This window comes from Narcine bancroftii, chromosome 9, assembly GCF_036971445.1.
Source record: "Narcine bancroftii isolate sNarBan1 chromosome 9, sNarBan1.hap1, whole genome shotgun sequence".
Lineage (NCBI taxonomy): Eukaryota > Metazoa > Chordata > Chondrichthyes > Torpediniformes > Narcinidae > Narcine > Narcine bancroftii.
Window position 1 is genome coordinate 40088365 of NC_091477.1, and position 21899 is coordinate 40110263.

The following is a 21899-nucleotide window of genomic DNA, read 5'->3' on the forward strand; positions in this document are numbered from 1 at the left end:
GTTTCAACCATGTAGTCAGCAACTGAGTGTTTCATTTCCCTGGCAACGCTGGGTATCCTATGAGTAATTACTATATTGAAGTATGACCTTGATGTAGTGAATGAATCTTTTATTATATTATCTCATTTTTGAAATTCTAAGAGACTTAATATTAAATGCAGGTTCAGATACGCCCATGGAATCTCAATGACAGTGATTTTGTAATGGATGGTTCTCAGCCACTTGATCCACGGAAGACTATATTTGTAGGTGGAGTTCCCAGACCTCTTAGAGCTGGTAAGCTAAAATATCAATGCAGTGCTCTAATTATATAAAGTTTGTAGTATTATTATTTAGAACTATTTGATCTCATTAAGAAATCACTATGTGGAATTTAAGTAGAGATGGTTATAATTAAATCATCATTCCCATTTTCTTCTTTTTTTGGCTTGGCTTCGCGGACGAAGATTTATGGAGGGAGTAAATGTCCACGTCAGCTGCAGGCTCGTTTGTGGCTGACAAGTCCGATGCGGGACAGGCAGACACGGTTGCAGCGGAAAATTGGTTGGTTGGGTGTTAGGTTTTTCCTCCTTTGTCTTTCGTCAGTGAGGTGGGCTCTGCGGTCTTCTTCAAAGGAGGTTGCTGCCCGCCGAACTGTGAGGCACCAAGATGCACGGTTTGAGGCGAGATCAGCCCACTGGCAGTGGTCAATGTGGCAGGCACCAAGAGATTTCTTTAGGCAGTCCTTGTACCTCTTCTTTGGTGCACCTCTGTCACGGTGGCCAGTGGAGAGCTCGCCATATAACACGATCTTGGGAAGGCGATGGTCCTCCATTCTGGAGACGTGACCTACTCAGCGCAGTTGGATCTTCAGCAGCGTGGATTCGATGCTGTCGGCCTCTGCCATCTCGAGTACTTCGATGTTAGGGATGAAGTCGCTCCAATGAATGTTGAGGATGGAGCGGAGACAACGCTGGTGGAAGCGTTCTAGGAGCCGTAGGTGATGCCGGTAGAGGACCCATGATTCGGAGCCAAACAGCAGTGTGGGTATGACAACGGCTCTGTATATGCTTATCTTTGTGAGGTTTTTCAGTTGGTTGTTTTACCAGACTCTTTTGTGTAGTCTTCCAAAGGCGCTATTTGCCTTGGCGAGTCTGTTGTCTATCTCGTTGTCGATCCTTGCATCTGATGAAATGGTGCAGCCGAGATAGGTAAACTGGTTGACCGTTTTGAGTTTTGTGTCTATTAAATGCCATCTTAAAGAACACTGTCCATTGTTCACTGTGACTCATACATTCTAGAGTAAAATAATCATCTTAGTCAAACTTTGCAGCTGTAGAATGCTACTTGAATTTCTAAAATGTTGTCTGTTCATAATTTGATTATAGAACCAATGAAATGCCACATTATTCTTTATATTGGTGTTTTTTGATAATGTATTTAAATACATTAAAATATAGTTAAAGGTTAACTTTTATAGAGCTTTTGGTAATGGTAACAATTAATACTAATTTGTTGTAATTAATAGTCAGGTAAGAAGGTGTGTCCAATGAGGTCTCGTGGGTCTCCAAAGATTTTTTTTGGCTGCATAACCTTTGTAGCATGTACTACATGAACCAGAAAATGAAAAGATTATAATTTAATTCAAAACAAATCAGATTACTCATCTGTATTCATACAACAGGTACAAAATACCATAAATTTCAGTGTATAAGTCAACCTTCAGATGAGACGGGTCCTCAGTTTCAGCCTCATTCGTTATATATTAGGCGTATAAGACAACACCCGATTTTCTGCAAGGAGCATGCTGGAGACTGATGTCCTGACCTCCCGCATCAACCCAGACTTTGTTGAAATACCCCAATCACCAAGTACTAAATCTATAAATTAAGCAAGCAAGTTATAAAAAAAAGCTTTTTTAAAAAAAGCTTGGTTCTGGCCAGGAAGATGCCAAATGGTGCTAGTCCAAGTCTTCAGCATTGGTTGCAGCTGGAGTCATTACCGGCAGTGCCATCCATATTGAAGAAGTTGCCTCACTGCCCAGTGTGCTTGGTGCATGAACCATGGTTACATGTCTACCTTGGGTTCTTGGGCAGGCACAGGCACCTCGGGCTGTACAATTGTAAAATGTCTGGGTGGATTATGGAGGCAGTGGGAGGTGCTTCAGCTCGTCTTATACACCAAATCTACATCAAGCTGAATTTTTTTTTAGTTGAATTTAAGGTCTCATTTTTGTATATGGAGTAGAAGATGACCCCTGATTTTTGAGTGCCTTTTGAGGGTTTCAAGGATCGACGTACTCTGAAATGTATGGTAGATAAAAAAATAACTCTACCAATGCATGTTCCAAGTGATAATCAGATAAAAGAAATAAAAGCAAAGCAATTAAAAGGGGTAACTGAGAAAATTAAAAGCCCAGTCAGAGGTGAGCTTTAAAGGAATCTGGAGGAGAAAGTTGGTGGTTTGGGGAAGAAATTTTAAGTTTTTGGCCTTAAGGACTGAATGGAAAAATGCGAGGTCAGGTTAGAAAGTCATAATTCTGGAAAGATTTAAGGCTGAAGCCTTGACTTGATATTAACCTGGAAATGAAAGATTTGAAGCTATTTAGGCCCAAAATTAGTCAGAAAGAATGTGAGTGCTAAATGGGGCTTGATATATGATGGTATAGAGAAAGCAGGGCTATATAATTTGGATATATAAACTAAGCTGAAAAGTCACCCAAATCGTTGGAAAAGATGAAAATAAAATGGGAATACTCAAAAAGAACACAAGTCGGACAGTTTCGGTAGCAAGAAAAGCAGTTAACATTCTGTCCGGCCACTTTGCTGCGTAGATTAACTTGTTTTCTCTCTTGGCTTGGTTCTGATTAAATAATTTTTCCCTGATACATTAACTGTTTCTCTCCCCACAGATGCTGTTTAATCTGCTGAAATTTTCCAGCATATTCTATTTTGATTTCAGATTTACAATATCTGCAGTTTTTAATCTGAATAGGTGAACATGCAGGTAACAAGGATGTAAATGAGGATATCTGCAGCACAGATGGCTTCAGAAGCTGAGCATCCTGCAATTTCTCAATTCCACCAATCAACGTCATGCTTTGTGCAATGTTGACCTTGCATTCTGCAATTCTCTCCTGCACCTTTTTAAAAGTTATTCTTTTAATATATTGTTTATATTATCTCTTTTTGCTCATTAATTTTGTCAGTTGAAGTTGCAGAGAAACACATTAGGTCACCTTTCTTTGGTCTCTCATAAAAAAAATAGTTTTTCCTTTCTCACTATGCAGCTCATTTGCAAAAAACACGAGATTTGTTTATGCTAAATGTGACAACAAAATTATATACAGGGTCTTCCGAGCCTCATCATCACATAATTCCAGACAATTGTAATGCAAGCTGTTGGCAATAAAAGTATGAGCACACGAATCTGCAATCAAAGAAGCAGGTTGATAAGTCTATAGTTATAAAATAATAATTATAAACAGGATATAATCTACCTCTTGTGTACAAACACAGCTTTTCTCTTGAAAGTAATCTTGTTGGTCATCTTATTTCACCATAAACTCTGGGGCTACGTCATCAGAATCTTTGTGTACCTAAGGTTTCCTGGCCCCACCCCTGCTCCCCAGTGTCTCCAGCTTGTACAAGAAAATTGGCATCTTTAGAACATAAGAAACAGGAGTTAGTAAACCAAGCAGTGTTTGAGCATGTACTAAAATCATGGAATAGGCAAACTTTAACTTTTAGATATAGGAATTGGAAACAATCCATCTGTTGGCAGCTCTTCCTTACGGATTTTGTTTTTGAAAATAATAAGGTACTTGCTTGGTGGCAGAAGAGCCTTTTATTCATTATTGTGATTAAAATCTTTATTAGGGATGTATCTTCAATATTATTCTTTGCTACTGGTTGTGTTTAAAAACACAATTGGTGGAGGAACTCAGCTGATCTCACATGGTCCATAGGAGGTAAAGATGTATTACTGATGTTTCATGCCTGAGATCTTCAAGGAATAAACAAATAACAGAAGGCAAGACTGGCCAAGTTCCTCCAGCATTTGTGTGTTTTTACTACAATCACAGCATCTGCAGACTTTTGTATTTCACAACAGGTTATGTACCTTGCTCTTAAATATCCAAAGACCTAATTTCACCATTGATGACTTTTTTATGATGTATGAGTCCAGACTCTTTTTGTATTTTAAATATGGGTACGAAGAATGTGGGTGTGCTTAATGATTAATAGGGAAGCCTATGAATTGAAGAACATAATTTCTAGAAAAATGCAAGTTAATATTGTGAACATGTTCAAAAACTTGCTGATGGTGCAGTCAAAGGGACAATAAATAATAACTAAGAGGAGATTCATTTTCTAGGGGGATAAAAACTATCACTTCATACTCAAAGTAAGAAACTGCATAATGTTGAAGAGCAGGAAGATTGAGATTTTCAGATTAATAAATCACTTGAGACAAACAGAGATCATAGACTTCTGTTTGTCCTATTTTCTTTAAAAACTCTTATTTCGAATATCTTCATTTTGACTCAGCTTCCACATAACGATGGTTTAGAATCCCAAAAATTCTCAACTCCCAGTGCAATGAAATTCCTCCTTGTATCTTAAATGAGTGATTCCTTATTCTGCATCTATTCCCTCAAGTTTTCGATGCACTGATAATAGGAAAAGACTTCACCCCACCCCACCCGCCAAAAGAAAAACAAATTGTCCTTTTACCCACCTCCATCTGTCAGAATCCTTTTGGACAGCGCTCTCCAGTAGCTTTCTTGCTCTTGAACAATTTATCTCAAATTACCCTCGCATACTATTTTGGAATTCTGTTTGTTCTTCTAAACTGCAATGTATGGGCCTAACTTTTTCTGGGATACAGCATAGTAACAGGCCCACAAGCTTAGTCAACATTTTTTCTTAATAGTCTATTCTTCCTAAAATCAAACTAATGTTCCTTCTGAATAGCCTTCAATGCAAATGTATATGTCTCCTTAAATAACTCTTTATGTAGTACTCCAATTGTTGGGATTATTTGTATTCCAGGCCCTTCCATTTGGGTCATAAGTGTTTGTTGTATCTACCTGCAGATTTATTGTACAAGGACACCAAGATACAGTGCATACCAGCATTCTATTGACTTGTTCATTTAAATAAATTATTTAATTTCTTCTTTTACAGTTGACCCCAATTTCCCTATATTGGACTCTGCCAACTTATTAAACTTGTACCTTTTGCAGTCTCTTTATGAACCTTTTAAAATAAGAACATTAGTTTCCAATCCACTGAGACTTTTCCTGGGGGGAATTTAGGAAGATCAGAAACAATGTTCCACTCCTTCAACAACCACTTAAATGCTAGAATGCAGGCCAGGCCATTTGTCAAGAAGACCTATCAGCCAGTCTTCTCCAGTGATAATTGTTACTTCCTCTGTTTTCGCAATGTTCTATTATTGCTGGGGTGTGTCAAATGTGTTCTAACTTGGAGAGAAGCAATATATTTGTCTTCATCTATCAGTTTCTCATTATTTCTTAAATGTTGTTCTCTAAGGGACCAATTTTTGTTATTCTTTCTATATACTTGCAGAAGCTTTTACAGACTCATTTTTATTTATTTTTTGGTCATCATTTTTTCCCCCAATCTTCACAACATTAAACTTTTTTTTCTTAATTTGATGCTGAACTTTACTATTTTATGATTGTTTTACCCCTCAGGATTCTTTACAATGAAACGATTAATCCTTTCAACTGGGCCAATTTATATTGAGATTAAAGTCATTAATGATTATTATTGTACAGTCTTACAAGCTTCCATTATTGCTTGATTTATATACCCTGTCCTACAGCATGGCTATTAAAAAGGACTACAGATTCCCACCAGTGAATTATTTTCTTTGCTATGTCTTATCACCATTAAAATTGATTCTGCATTTTGCCTATCTGGACTGCAATAGTTTCTCACTGTTGACTATCATAGAAATAATGCGGGTCAGGTAAATAGTTAATAATGCAAAATCCACCCTAAACCTTCCAGGAATATGGATTTCAAATGGATGAAGTATTATATTTATGTGGGGTCAATCAGGCTACATTATTTTACTGTGCATAATTGTAAACACTGTACATTAAAGGGAATATAAAAGCATTGGTAAAATTGCAAAAAAAAGGTATACAATGATGACAGTCAAACTAAAAGAATAGTTAATGCAACAGGTTTGTTTTTAAATCTGAGAAGAGATAGCAGAGATTTTTTTTTAAATAGAGTGAAAGTAAAGAGAATCTTCCTATTTGTGACTGATTCCATAGCCAGGAGCTAGCTAATAAATTCCAATAGAGAAAATGAGGAGTCATTTTCCTACTTGGTAGGTTAATCAGGGTATGGCTAAATCATTGGTTAAATGCTTTCAAGAGGAAAGGGATAAATATAAATTTAAAAACTACTGAAAATGTGAGATGTGAAAATGTGGAATGCATTATAAACAATGCAGAACTTGTGGTTTGTTTCTTTGCTTAATATTGCATACAATTTTTTTCCAGAGCATAAAGTAAAAGAAAAAATCTGCTATATTTGGGCAAGTGCATGGTAAAGTTGCATGCAGTGTTATAAGAACAATGTTAAGGCCATAGAACATGTTCAGTGGATATTCAGCAAGAATAATCACAAGAATTATTCCTGGAATGAAGGGATTAGTATACGAAGAGCATTTGATGGTTCTTGGACTGTACTCCTTGCAGGTCAGAATAATGACAGGTGACCTCTTAGAAACATGTTGAAAGGCCTGGACAGTGTGGATGTAGCAAAGATGTTTCCCATGGTGGAGGAGTTAGGATAAAAAGGCACAATTTCAGGATTGAAAGACTCCCATTTAAAAGAGAGATGCGGAGGAATTTTGTTTCAGTCAGAGAGTGGTGAACATCTGAAATTTGTTACCTCGGGTGGCTGTGAAGGCTAAGTCATTAAGGTGTATTTAAGGCAGAGATGGGTATCTGAATAGTCAGGGTATTAAGGGCTATGGGGAGAATGCAGGGGAGTGGAGCTGAGTAGGAGAATGGATCAGCTCATTTTGGAATGGCAGAGCAGACTTGATGGGCTGCTCCTTTATCTTGTGGTCTAAGATATCAGAAATAATGGATGTAGTCGTATTTTTTTCTACTGGCCTAAAGACAGTAAAAATGAAGGTTTAAATTTACTGCTTTTTAATTTAGACGTACACGATGGTTACAGGCCATTTTGGCCCACAAACCAGTGACACCTAATTTACACCCCCCCCCCCCCCCCCCCCACCGCTTCATTTCAAACAGTGGGAGGAAACTGCAGCCCCTGGGGAAAACCCACACAGACACAGGGAGAATGAACAAACTCCGGTCCCAATTGCTGTCACTGTAAAAGCATTTGACTAACTACTATACCAACAGTGCTGTAAGCTTTGGTTGTGTCAAATGTATTTTCTTGTGAAGAATGTGGATTTACGGCTAAGGGGGTCAAGTTATTGATGTTCATAACTGGTTAAGGGAGTCTGAGATATCTTTAAACAACCATTGAGACAAGGAAGCCCTTGCCACATGGAGGGAAAGAGAAATGGATAAACATTTGAAAAAGACAATGTTAAGAATTATTTGAAGAAGGCTGTCTTGTTTTGTTTTGGGAGGGGGGAGGAAAAACTATTCAATTAGATGAACCAAATGTATCATGTAGTAAAAACACAAAAATGCTGGACGAAATCAATACATCTCACAGTGTTCATAGCAGATACCTCTACAAGGGAAGAGCAAAAAGCAGGCAAATGCCTGAATATAAAAGCTGGGGAATAGGGAAAGCACAGGTCAACGGATAGGTGATGATGAAACATGGAGAGGAAAGGTGAGAATTAATTGGGGGGGGGGTGGTGTGGATTTGTGAATGCCGAGCTGGAGGAAAGGAGTCAGAGGGAAAGAGAACTAAAGGAAAGGAGAAATGGGATTAAGGAAATGGAGAGGAAATGGTGTGGCTAAAGGAAACAGACTTCTCTGATTTCTGTTAGCTGTCCCTTTTCACTAACCCTATTTTTTCTTTCTTCTAGTTCTGTCTCTCTTGCCCTCATCACCTTTTGTCTGTTGACATGGTGTCTGATCAAATGTATCATGATCAGTTGTATATTGCTTTTAATTATAGGTCACTTCACTTGCCAACAAATTTGAACCTTTTCTACATTTGACAAACATTGAACTGACAAATTATCATTGTAGTTCTGACTGAATTGGGTAAAAACACACAAAAATGCTGGAGGAACTCAGCAGATCTTGCAGAGTTCAAAGAAGATAAATATATTGTTGACATTTTGAGGCTGAGCCTTCAAGGAATAGGCAAAGAATAAGCAAATAACAGGACATTTCAGAAGAGATGGTGCTGGCTGGGAGATTAGTCCAAACCAACAAAAGGTATTAATTGGCTATGGTAATGGAAGAGTTGAGAATTGATTTTGTCTGTGCAAAGGGAGACAGAGGGAAAAGGGAGAGAGACAGAGCTTGGGGAAGGGGAAGAGGGAGTGATGGGAGTTTTAACAAAAGCCAGAAAAGCCTATTTAATGCTATCTGGTTGGAGGGTTCCCAGATGGAAGATGAAGTGTTGTTCCTCCAAATTGCAGGTGGTCTCAGTATGGCAGTGCATAATACTTATGGACAGGCATGTCAGCAATGGAATGGAATGGGGTATTGAAATGGGTGGTCACTGGGAGATCCATTAGATTGTGGTGGACAGAGCCGAGGTAAGAGGTGCTCAACACAGCAATCTCTCAGTCTGCTCCTAGTCTCTCCAGTGTAGAGGAGACCAGAACTGGAGCACCGGATGCAGTAGATGACCCCTGCAGATGCACAAGTAAAATGTTACTTCACTTGGAAGGACTGATTGGGGCCCCAAAAGGTGGTGAGGGAGGAGGTGTGAGCACAAGTGGAGCATCTATTGCAGTCACAGAGGTAGATATCAAGGGGACAATTGGTGGGGAGGAAGGAGTAGACAAAACAGTCACAGAGGGAGCATTCCCTGTGGAAGACAGAGAGGGAAAATGTGTGTAGTAGTGGGATCATGTAGTAGGCGGCAGAAATGGCAGAGGAGATGTTGGATGCGAATGCTGGTGGGATGGTAGATGAGGATGAGGAATCCTCATCCTATTGTGCATGGGGACAGAGGGGGCCAGGGCAGATGTGGATAATATAAGTGAGGATATATGAGTGAAGGCCAAGTTGATGGTGGTAGGGGGAAAGCTATATTATTTGAAGGAGGACATCTCTGATGATGTGGCATGGAAGTCTTCATTCTGGGTGCAGACAAGACAGAGAAATTGAGAGAATAGAATGCAATCCTTGTAGCGGAGAGGGTATGAAGAAGTATAGTCAAGGTAGCTATGCGAGCCAGTGGGTTTGTAGAAGATGTCTTGAGAGTTTGTCTTCCAAAATGGAGACAGATTGAAGAAAGGGAGAATGTTGCTTGAGATGGACCAAGTGAACTTGAGGTTGGGGTGGAAGTTGGCAGCAAGTGGATGAAGTTGACGAAGGTAGTGACTGAATAGGATGCCTGTTTCCATTCCCATTTAGCATGGCAGAAGGGATGCTAGAATCAGTATATGTGACAGTGAGGAGAGGGAATTATCATGCCATAATTCTAATGCTGGTCTGGTATCAGATTTATATGCAAAATCATGCCTCTGTTTATATTCAACCTGAATAGCATTAAGTTTACAGCATTTGAAATCTAGCCGAAAATAGTTATCCAGGATCCAACATGAAGAATGTCATTCTTCCAGAGCAAGGTCTTGACAACCAGATTTGAGTTAGACGGTGACTATTTTAAAAGTGGCAGATTTTATGAATCTGGAAAATAAAACTATAATAATTAACATTTTTAATTGAAGTTCTTTAGAATTCATGTAGTTATCACTCTACTGTTTGTAGCTGTCATGCTTACCTTGTCAGCATAATTCTTATACTGCAGTGGAGCTGGCGATGATCATGGACAGGCTGTATGGTGGAGTATGCTATGCTGGCATTGACACGGACCCAGAGTTAAAATATCCAAAAGGTGCAGGACGTGTGGCTTTCTCAAATCAACAAAGCTATATTGCTGCGATCAGTGCTCGATTTGTCCAGTTACAGCATGGAGACATTGATAAACGGGTAAGTGAAAGTTGCTGTACATTATAAAAATATTAGAACAGAATTTGTGCAAGAGAGGATGATTGATAAGAGTAGGGCAGTGGATAAAGTCTACATAGATTTTAGTGAAGAATTTGACAAGGTTACTCATGGTAGACTCGAACAGAAGATCGAGTCACATAGGTTCCTTACTGAATAGGTAAGTTGTATCCAAAATTGGCTTCTGCATTAAAGACAGAGGGTACTGGGATTAATTTGGCATTGTAATTGGTGCAAACTTGGTGGTCCAAAAGATCTGTTCCTGTGTTATACTATTCCATGTTGTATGTAATGGACTTAAAAATAAGCAAATGTCTACCTGCAAAGTCGAGATGTATCCCAATAAATTTTATTTCTGTTTTTCTTCCTTTATAAGAAAAATTTGGTCTAGTTTTTCCAATTTTTAATTGAAATGCTGACCAGTACTATTTTATTTATCAAAACAATTTTAGTGATGGACAGGACTATTTAACTAAATGTAATTAAATTTAAGTATTGTTAGCTAAACTACAATCTTTTGAACTGAATATTAACCTTTGTTTTCTGCCTGTTGAGGTAGATAAAAGAGAAATTAGGCTTATTGTTGTCTTAATTAAATTCAGGGTTTATGGCAAATAATACTATCAAGTCAACTATTTTTGTTGCTTTGGGATTTTGAATATTGGTTGTCTATACTGCAAAACTAATTTTTATTTTACCATCTGTCCATGTGATTAAAATCTGTTTTATTAAAATTAAAATTTTATTTACAGCACGGTAGCAGCCAATTCCAGCCATTTAAACTCATGCTGCCCAATTATATCCAAATGACCCTACAACCACAAACGAGGGTGGGAGGAAATCTGAGTACTTGGGGAGAAAACCCTTGCAAACATGCGGAGAATGTACAAACTCCTTACAGCGCCGGATATGAACCTGGGTCACTGGTGATGTAAAAATGACTGGTTAGTCGTGCAGCTCAGCAACTTATAGATTCAGAACCTGACAGCTTATTTTAAAGCCAATGAGATTTCAAATCCAATGCTTTTACTACTCAGCCATCCATCAAAGCAGGGGTTCCCAACTGGGGGTACATGTACCCCCAGTGGTACATTTGCAATTTTCAGGGAGTACATTGGGTCTGAGAGAATAACCACTACTGTACAATACATGCTATTGTAACCTGCAATCAGATTGCACATGTTTTTTTATCCTTAATTTTTAGGGGTACACGGGAACCTATAAATATGCCCAAGGGGTACAGAGGAACAAAAAGGTTGGGAACCCATGCATCAAAGCTCACCCAATTAATTTTTCAACTTTTAAATAAAATATAGTCTTGTGGCGGTGTGAGCAGTGTAAGAAGCACAGCCACCACATTGAGGGTCGTTAACGACTGTTTTATTTGAATCTGGCCCGTGCCCCTATAAGAGCAGCATTGGTTCGGTCACCACGTGAGTGATGACGACACCACGTTGCCGGGGCCGTGCGCCGCACGTGAGTTTTGACTGAGGAAGAAACCCCCAATGGCGCCATCTTCCCAGGGCTGCCCCGCCACGTAGCGTTACAAGCGGGGCCGGTTCGCCCTGAGCGAGTGCACTGCCACACAACCCCCTTCCCTCCAAAACCAGCTACATGCCCCTTCACTTGGGCCTGGCTCTCTGCACCGGCTGTGATAAGTCCAGATGGGCCGCCTTCAGGTGGTCCACCGTAAAAAGTTCCACCCTACCCCCAACCTTCAGGGTGAAGGTTCCACTGGACTGGTGCAAGACCTTGTACGGCCCCTCGTACGGGCTCTGCAGCGGTGCCCCCTACAGTCCCCTTCACATGAAAAGGAATTGGGCAGAGTCGAGCTCCATGGGGAGGTGGACTAGCCGTGTGCCATGGTGGGGCGGAGGTGGGGGAGCCAGGGAGGCTCGTCTCCTGCGGAGGTCCACCAGCAAGTTTGTGTCTGTGGTCGTGGTGTGTGGGTTCAGGGCCAAAGAACTCACTAGGCAGGGAGAGCGGTACGCCATATACCATCTCCACCGACGAGGCTTGCAGATCCTCCTTGGGTGCTGTCCTGATTCTGAGGAGGACCCAGGGTAGTTCATTCACCCAGTCAGGGCTGGTGAGTCTGGCCATGAGCGATGCGTTCAGGTGCCTGTGGAACCTTTCCACCAGCCCATTGGTCTGCGGGTGGTATGCCGGAGCTTGACCCCCCCAGGAGTTTCGCCATCTGCTTCCACAGAGCAGACGTGAACTGTGCGCTCCTGTTGCTGGTGATGTGTGCCGGGGCTCAGAATCGGGTGATGCACTGGCTGACCAGAACCCTGGCGCACATCTCTGCAGAGGCCTCCTTGATCGGGATAGCCTCGGGCCATCTCGTGGCGCGGTCCACTACCGTGAGAAGGTAACGCGCCTCCCTGGATACTGTCAAGGGTCCACCGACATCAACGTGGATGTGCTGGAGCCACCGAGTCAAAGTGTTGAATGGGTGCCCGCATGTGTCAGTGGACTTTGGAGGTCTGACACTTGGTACAGTTCCTGGCCAGCTCCACCACCTCTTTTTTTAACCCGTGCCAAATGAACCACTCCACGACCATCCGCACGGTCATCTTCACCACAAGGAGAGCGTTGTCGTGGATCATGCTGAAGACTCTTGCTCTCCAGTGTGGTGGGATTACCAGACACTGCGTATCTGTCAAAACGTCACAGAGCAGCATGTCCGGGCTGTTGGGCACTTGGACGTCTTTGAGTTTGAGGCCTGTGATGGCAGTGCGCAAGGCTTGTGTCTCCGCATCATTTCTCTGGGCCTGAGCCAGTTAAGCGTAGTCCAGGCCGGAGAAGAGAGTGTTGATGGCTGGGCGTGAGAGTGCGTCCGCTACCACATTGTCCTTGCCAGCCCTGTGCCAGATGTCGCTAGTGAATTCCGACACGTACGAGAGGTGGTGCTGTTGTCTGGCAGACCACAGGTCCTTGGCCATCGCCAGTGCCTGGGTGAGGGGCTTGTGATCCGTGAAAACTGTGAAAGTAGCGAAAGTGGCAGATTGCCAGGTACAGCGCCAAGAGCTCCCAGTTGAAGGCGCTGTGTTTGAGCTCTGGCGGGTACAGCTGTTTGCTGAAAAAGGCCAGTGGATGCCATTGTCCGTTAAGGCACTGTTCCAAGGGGACCCACCCCCCCCCCCCCCCACTGCTGTAGCTGAGGCGTCCACGGAGAGTGCCATGTGCGGCTCTGGTCGTGGATGTACCAGCAGCGTTGCGCTGGCCAGAGCCTCCTTTGTTGTCATGAACACCTTGTCTGCCTCTTCCAGCCAGGCCAGGGTTTTCTCTTTGGAGGCTGTGAGCGCGACAATGGGCGCATGGTGTGAGTGGCCCCGGGGATGAACTAATGGTAAAAGTTCACCATCCCCATGAACTCCTGCAGGCCTTTCAGGGTGGAGGGTTTGGGGAAGTGTTGGACAGCTGCCACCTTCTCCGATGTCAGGGCAGCCCAAGCTGCCGAAATGGTGTGCCCCAAGTACTGGAGGGACTCTTTGCCAAACTGGCATTTGGCCGCATTGACTGTGAGGCCGAAATCCGCCAGCCGGGCAAAGAGGGTGCGGAGGTGGGCTTTGTGCTCTTCACGGTTGCGACTGGCAACCAAGTACATGAACACAAAGTCCAAATCCTTTCCCACTGCGTCCATGAGGTGCTGGAATGTTTGGGCCACGTTCTTTAGACCAAAGGGCATGCGGAGGAACTCGAAGAGGCCGAAGGGGGTGATGATGGCTGTCTTGCCCACGTCGTCTGGATGCACCGGGATCTGATGGTATCCTCGCAAGAGGTCCACTTTGGAGAAAACCCGTGCACCGTGCAGGTTGGCAGAGAAGTCCTGTATGTGGGGCACCGGGTACCTGTCAGGAGTGGTTGCATCGTTCAAATGACAGTAGTCCCAAGGTCTCCAGCCCCAAGACGACTTCGGGACCATGAGGAGCAGTGATGCCAAGGTGCTGTCCGAGCGCTGGACTATTCCCAGCTCCTGAAGCCTGGAGAACTCCTCTTTTGCCTGCAGGAGTTTTTCGGGTGGTAGCCATCTGGGCCTAGTGTGCAGCAGGGGGCCTTGTGAGGCGATGTGGTGGAAGACCCCATGCTGGGGCAGGGTGGCGTTGAAGCACGGCTCCAAGATGGTGGGGAACTCATTCCTAGCGATGGCTACAGCAGTGATTTTGAGCCCGCAGGCGTCTGCTGTGTCCAACCGTATGGAGTGGAACGTGCGAGTGTTGACCAGCCTCTTGCCCTTCATGTCAACCAGGAGACCGTGAGCCCTCAGGAAGTCGGTCCCCAACAGCACGGTGCCCACCGAGGCCAGGACGAACCACCAGTGGAATTTCTCCTTCCCGATCTGGATGTGCCATGAGGGTGATGTAAGTCCTGATGGTGGAGCTGTCGGCCGCCCGCAGGGTTGGACTGCGAGATCGGGTGCAAGTTTCTAAGGCTGTGGGGAGGAGGACGCTCAACTCAGCCCATGTCCACCAGGAAGTAGCGGCCGGTGGAACTGTCCGTGACATGAAGGAGGCTGTTCACGTGGCCAGCCGTCACAGCCATCAACAGCGGCTGGCCTAGTCATTTCCCTGAAACTCGCAGGGTTGCCGGCACTTACGGGCTTGCGCTCCCCAACGCTGGTGGTAGAAACACCAGGCTGACTGTCTCTCCTCCGGCTTGGTCTTGGGGCAGTCTGCGGGCGGCTGGGTCCCGGTCATGTTACCTGGTTGAGAGATGCCTCATTCTCCATCTTCATTCACCAGAGGGCATCTGCACAGGCCGCTGCTTTTCGCGAGTCTGAGAAGTCCTCATCCGTAAAGTGCAGTCGGATGTCCTCCAGCATCTGCTCCAGGAATATCTGGCGAAAAAGGAAACATGGCTTGTGGTCTTCCGCCAGGACCAGCATTTCGTCCATCAGCGCCGAGGGACTACAGTCCCCAAGCCTGTCCAGGTGTAGCAGCCTGGAAGCCCATTGCTAGGAAGTGAGCCCGAAAGTTCCTAGCAGCAGATCCTTGAGGGCGGTGTACTTGCCCACAGCAGGGGGTGGTGGATGAAGTCGTCCACCCTCGCTGCCGTGTCTTGGTCCAGCGTGCTCACGACATGGAAAAACATTATGGCATCTGTGGAGATGTTGCGAAGCTGGAATTGTGCTTCCGCTTGCCTGAACCATGTTCTCGGGTGGTGGGTCCAAAAGGGGGGAAGCTTGATGGAGACAACATTAACTTCTGCCAAATACATGTGGGCTTGTTGGGGTCACCACTGTGGCGGTGTGAGCTGTGTAAGAAGCACAGCCACCACGTTGAGGGTCGATAATGACTGTTTTATTTGAATCTGGCGCGTGTCCCTTTAAGGGTAGTATTGGTTCGGTTACCACGTGGGTGATGATGTCACTACGTTGCCGGGGGCACATGCCATGGGGAGTTTTGACTGAGGAAGAAACATCCGATGGCTCCATTTTCCCAGGGCTGCGCCGCCAGTCTTATTTTTTTTATTTTTGATCATACGTGCAGTCAAATACAAAATGAAAGAGTACAGATACAAAAATAATTTCAGCAATTCCTCCATCCTGTTATATAGCTCATTACCCCCCCCCACCCACCCACCCAAGAAGAACCCCAAAGAAAAAGATGTAGAAAAGATATAGAAAAGATTGAAAATTAAAATGGATCGCTGAAAGGGCCTCATGGATCATAAGTTAGTATTCTATTTAATTTTAAATTGGAGGGGATCAACAAAGGTTTCGAGGGTTAGGAAGAAGTACAACTAAAGATTTCCATCTGAGATTTGTAAATATGGACCCCAGGCTTGTAAAAATATGTTGTACTTATTTCTTAAGTTGTAGATGATCTTCTCCAGGGGACTACAGCTATGCATCTTTGCATTCCCACGTGCCATACCTAGATGTGAATCAGACTTCCAAGTAGCTGCTATACATTTTCTGGCCACTGTCAACGCAATTTTAATAAATTCTATTTTATGTTTGTATAGGTTCAGTTTAGGTCTTATCCCTATAATATTTCCCAATATAAATAATTCTATGTTTTGTGAAAATTGAATTCCTGTAACCTGCTTTAAGAAATTTCCTAAATCTACCCAAAAAGGGCTCACTTTAAAACATGACTAAATTGAAGGTTCCTACCTCATCACCACATCTAAAACAGTCTGATAGGTCTGATTTTAATTTATTTGGTTTCTGTGGTGTGAGATATAATTGGTGCAAAAAATTAGATTGGACTAATCTCTTTCTTACATTTATCCTATTTGTCATATTATCCCAACATAATTCAGACTAGTTTTTCACATCATTTGAGTCTGATTCCCATCTGTCTAGACTTAGGAAACCCTGTTGGGGATTCCCATTTGAAGAAAGAGATACATTGCTGAAGTAAATGTCTTTGTATTTCCCTTTTGAATCAGCGTCTCCACATCACTACAGTTTGGTTAAAACATTGTTGGGCCCAGTTTGTCCCTTGGAAATGGTGTTATTTGAAAATAGCAAAAGATTGTATTATTAAGAATTCCATACTTTTTAATTGTTCAAATGACAATTGCTCAAAGCAATGTTTGATGTATCTGATCCCTTTACGAGACCAAATTTCAAAAATTTGGTTACCCATTGTACATGATATAAGTTTATTATGAGTCAACGTGGTTTTGGGAGATAAGGCCACCCTTGTTCAAATATCACTATTTATTTTATGCCAAATATTGATTAAATGTTTTAAGCAAAAGGGTTTCTTTCTTGTTATACTTGAACAGAATTGTGCTTTTTTAAAAAAAATATTTATTTCTACTTTTATTCATGGAAATCTTGTATTAACTTTTAGGTGGAAGTGAAGCCATATGTCCTTGATGATCAACTATGTGATGAATGCCAGGGTACCCGCTGTGGTGGAAAATTTGCTCCCTTCTTCTGTGCCAATGTCACATGTCTACAGTATTACTGTGAATACTGCTGGGCTGCCATACATTCTCGTGCTGGGAGAGAATTCCACAAGCCACTTGTAAAAGAAGGAGGAGACCGTCCACGCCAGGTTCCGTTCCGGTGGAGCTAAAATAAATATTTAAATATGATTCTAGTGGCAAGATGAGTGTGTTCTTGGGCTGCAGATGCCAGATTAGTTAGGAATAATAAATAAGTGCATTCTTCTACTGCCTCATCCCACATTTCAAAACTTAGTCTCTAAATTCACTTAAAGCTGTTGATTAATCTCAAATTTCAATGTTTCAATATGCATATTGACTTGTGATAACACTGGATATATGATCCTTATCTTAATGGAATAATACTGATTCAGTCTGAGTGCATGATTGGGATTTCTGGAAAACACTTGCACAGCTTGCTGCTGTACTTGTGGAAAATGTTATGTTAAGGAAATTGACAACAAAGAACCAGTTTTAATTACGTTTATAGTTGCATAGACAAAATTAATGTGAAGTTGTTCTGGAGCCCCTTCTGTTTTTGTTTTCAATTAAATTGTATCTAAAGTAGCAGAAGAGCACAAGAAAAATGATCCCTAAAACAAAAACCTGTCAGTGTGGTTTTTAAAAAGTTGTTTCTGACACACTACAAACTTTCTAAACAGTATGCAAGGTAAATGCTTTTAGTGCTTTTCCCATCCCTTCACCTCCCCAAAATTATTTTCGAAAAGGGGGTTTAGATTGCTGCTATGGTTGAAGTGTGCACTTATTTCAGAAAAGGAAAACCACAATTCGAAGATCTGCTGCCCCTAAAAGTTTACCAAAGTTGTTGAGATTGACGCAAATTTAATTGTAGAGAGGCATTTTCGTTGCTGGAAGAGATTTTATACCTTTATTTTTTTGATGTTGCTATTTACAAAGTCCACTTGATCTACTAATATATTGTCATGTGTCAGCTTTTGCTCTCCATTTTGACACACAAAAGTAATACCTCAAATGTAGCCTTGATTTATATTTTTTTATTTTTAGTGATGCTATTTAATTGCAAGAGGACAATAAGAGCCTTGCTGCTGTTTAATACAAAATATCATTTCCAGTAAAAATGGGAATTGGAAAATAGCAAAAAGGCTACATTACAGTACAACAACATGTAGCACAGGCTATGGCTTCATCTGCCTAAAAAAATTGTTTTAATTTTTTTGTGGAATAGTATGAATGATTGAATGTTTACTTGTACACCGATTTTGCATGCACTATATATTCATACATTTTCCCACTCTCCACAGTACTTGTATATTCTGCCTACAAGTTTTGATTAGAAAAAAGTTGCATATTGAAAATATAAATGGCATAGTAAAACAAAACACTGAAATTCCTTTGGAGTGCCAATGTGCATGTATCTGTGTTACTATAGGTTAGAATGTGGTGTCACAACACTAAGTGTAAACTATGCAGGTTGGCTTTAAGTGGTACTGCCTTGCAGTGGCAATGTAGGTGCTGGACTGAATTGAAGGAATTATTGTGTGATTCAGCCAAAGGTGGTTATGCTTCCATGGGTAATTTTTAAAAAAAATTATATGTGAAAAGTTATTGCTTCTTATTCTTGCTTTTTTCTGATACAGTTCATAGCATCTTCAAACTCCTGCAAACCAAAGACTGGATTGTTCACTAACTGCTAACTTGTGACCCACAAGTAACACATTGATAATGACAGTGTAACTATTGCTTTGAAGTTATGTGCTTTAAAGAATTAAACCTAGTCAAAATGGAGACATTTGCTGTTAAATGATCGTCTAAATTTGATCTACATTCTGTCACAGCGGTGACAAACTAACAGCAGCAGAGAGTTGCGAGGGTGCTTACCATAGCACATCAGGGATTTACTGTTAAAGTAAAAAAAATGTAATTCTTGGTGGCAATTTTTAAGCTATAGAAAATGTTGGTGATCATCCTTTCTTGGTGAACTAGTGTGTTTTTGTGCCATTCATACCCAATTCTAATGTTTTTAGATGTAGTGAATTAACATTTTTGAAATTTGAACACTGAAAAATAACTTTTTTACTGGTAGTTAAAATCCCTTTTTTTACATGATCTGCCTTTGAACTTTTTGGTACGTTATTTCTCTAACTGGCTTTTTGTTTCTTTATTCTTTTCCTTTTATATACACATACCAACATTTGTTATGCACTACTTTTATATATCTTGATTTTTTTTTCCCCAACAGTTAATATTTTTAAGATCACATTTTCACTGACATCTCTTTTTGCAATATGTCGATTTTTCATAATCTAAAGAGATGAATAGTTTTTCTATGTTTATTCAAAAATTTGCACAATTATTTGTGCAACAAAAATGAGTTGAAGCAATCAGTTTATTTTCACTTTTTTCTTTTTTCCTTTAACATTTAAAGGCAAATAAAATTTAAATATCATGAATGTTATGGATCAGCATTGCTATTAATAAACTGCGGATTCAAAATTTTAAAAAATGTTGAACTTGTAACCCTTCTAACTCCAGTGAAAATATTGTTAATGTCTAAAATAATGATACAGTAGATATTAAGGCCAAGCTACAATCTCAGCCCCATCCCCAATGTCTAAATGGGAATTCCAGATTTTTCAGCTAAAATTCAATAAAAATATTCATGTAGATTTTCTTTCAGCTCCTGCATTTGTGGTGTAGTAGCTGACCTGGCACAATTCCTAATAAAAAATGCACACAGAAGAATTAGCAGCAAACAGGGACATATGGATTCTTAGGTGTTTGGTGGTTTAAAAAATAAATGTTCCTGTTTTTGAAGGGCAAAAACTGGTTTGACAGGCCATCCAGTTACCTCATTTCTCAATAGGGTGCAAGGTTGAAATGATTAAAATTAAAAGCATGCATGTGAACAAAAAACAAAGTATGTAAACTTCAAAACTTACTTGTTGTGTGTTGTAAAGTTGTTTACAAAAGTTAAATTTCATTTCTCACTTGCCCATAGCATGGCAAATATAAAGAGACCTCTGCAGAATGCATGATTTTAAATCTGATCTTGTGGTTCAAGAAGGAAAGGCGTTTATGAATGCCATTGGAAGGATGTAATAATTTATTCTTTGTCTGGATTTTAAGAATTTCTTACAAAGTTACAGAAGACTTGAATGTGGTAAATTGTGAAAAGTTAATGTCATATTGTTATGTGCAATACTTTTTTTCTAACTTCTGAAAAAACTTTACAGTGTAAACCTTTAATGCGATTTTTTTTAATTGCAAACATTCAGATTAATATGTTGTCCACAATGTCATTTTCTACTGTTATTATATTCCCTTTTATCTTACTGATATTTGTAAATTCAGAAAATGATCTTTGTACTAATATAAATAATTGAAGTTATTTTTAGATATGGACTAAAGGAAAAATGTGCTTGTTTGCTTATTTTTGTTACCTTACTTTAAAAAGTAGCAAAGACCTACTTTGCTCAGCAACATTATAATAATTGGGTCGATATCCTGTCCAGCATTTTATTTTTGGTATTTTAAATTGAAATGTATAATTAGTTTTTTATCATTTTGACCATTCAGATTTTTTATGTTGTAATATTTTTGAATGTGCAGCTTTTTTAATATTTTAAAGTGTCTAGTTTTTATTAAAAGCTTATGTATTCAACACTGTATGGCGAATATTCATAAAAAAAGAATAGTTATTTGTGGAAGTCGGCCATCAGTGGTGTCTCTGTGGCTGAATTCCTTGTGCTTTTCACTGTGTTTGGGGAGGTTGTAGTGATTAACAATTTTAAATAAAGGAAACTCATTTTTATTAATATCGGTTCACCTTTGAGTTAATTTTAAGTACCCCTGAAATAATTTGGTACAGATTGTCCATTTTTACAGCTTGTTTGTTGAAGTGGTAGTAAAACATATTGTTAAGTTTTATGCCAACTATTTATAACGCTCAGTAATTTTTAAATATTTGTAATGTGAAATGTTGAATGATTAAAGTGTTTCAATGTACTGTAAATGTCTGAGCTTTATACTAACACTGGTCTGCAATTTATTTTAAATAATTTATTTGCTTTGGTTAACCACCTAACCATTATTCAGACTGCTATGTATTGCATCTTCAAATGTATCCAATACAGTATTGTTTTTCTTGGAGGTCGTTTTAGTGTTCCTGTCTCTCTTTTGGCCAAAAGGATGATTTTAGAAAAATTAAAGATAAACTGAGATAAATAGTACATTTTAATCCACATTTAAAATTGGGTTTTTTAATCTACATGCAAAGCATGAAACAGAACTAGGCTGCAAGAAATTTATAACCCAGAATTTGTCTGTTCAATTTGTGGCTATTCAAGTTTTCCATATATGCATGGACAAACATGAAAGACAAACTTCCTGTTCATTACACAATTGAATTTCTCAATTGTGGAGCAGTATCTTGGATTATACAGTTATGAACGAAAGGTAAGATGTTTATTTTTTAATATGTTAATGATCTTATTTTTTAATCTTGGAAAAATAGTTACATTTCCAATTTTTTTAAAATTGATAATCAGTAAAGTTGGAGGTAAGGCTTTACCAGCAGACAAAATTCTGGGGAATTGGTTATTCCATTATGTTGCCTGAGGCCTACTACTCTTGCATCATTGGAGACTTAGATACTAGTCCAACAAACTAAGTCTTCTGCACATAGACAAGACCAATTCATCTAGGGAGGGTGAGCTCAAGTATAGTTGCTGCTAGTACATTGATTGAACAAATAACTCCCTTTTAGACATGCTTGTCCCCACAAAAACATTGTGGTGGAGTTCATAATTTTAACTAAGCACCTTTTAATTTTGGAGGCTATTTAACCACATCAAATTAA

The 21899-nt window shown here is 40.4% G+C and overlaps 1 protein-coding gene across 4 annotated transcripts in view; it reads left to right on the forward strand.

Annotated features, from left to right (window-relative positions):
- The window catches only part of cpeb4b (cytoplasmic polyadenylation element binding protein 4b), a 118418-nt gene extending 97562 nt beyond the window's left edge, over positions 1 to 20856 (forward strand). For all 4 annotated transcript variants that reach the window (XM_069898860.1, XM_069898861.1, XM_069898863.1 and 1 more), the window contains 3 exons: positions 162 to 276; positions 9954 to 10135; positions 16963 to 20856. In XM_069898860.1, coding sequence (XP_069754961.1) covers positions 162 to 276; positions 9954 to 10135; positions 16963 to 17190 — 525 coding nt within the window. In that variant the 3' untranslated portion in view covers positions 17191 to 20856. The remainder of the gene's footprint in view (positions 1 to 161; positions 277 to 9953; positions 10136 to 16962) is intronic.
- The last annotated feature ends 1043 nt before the right edge of the window (positions 20857 to 21899 follow it).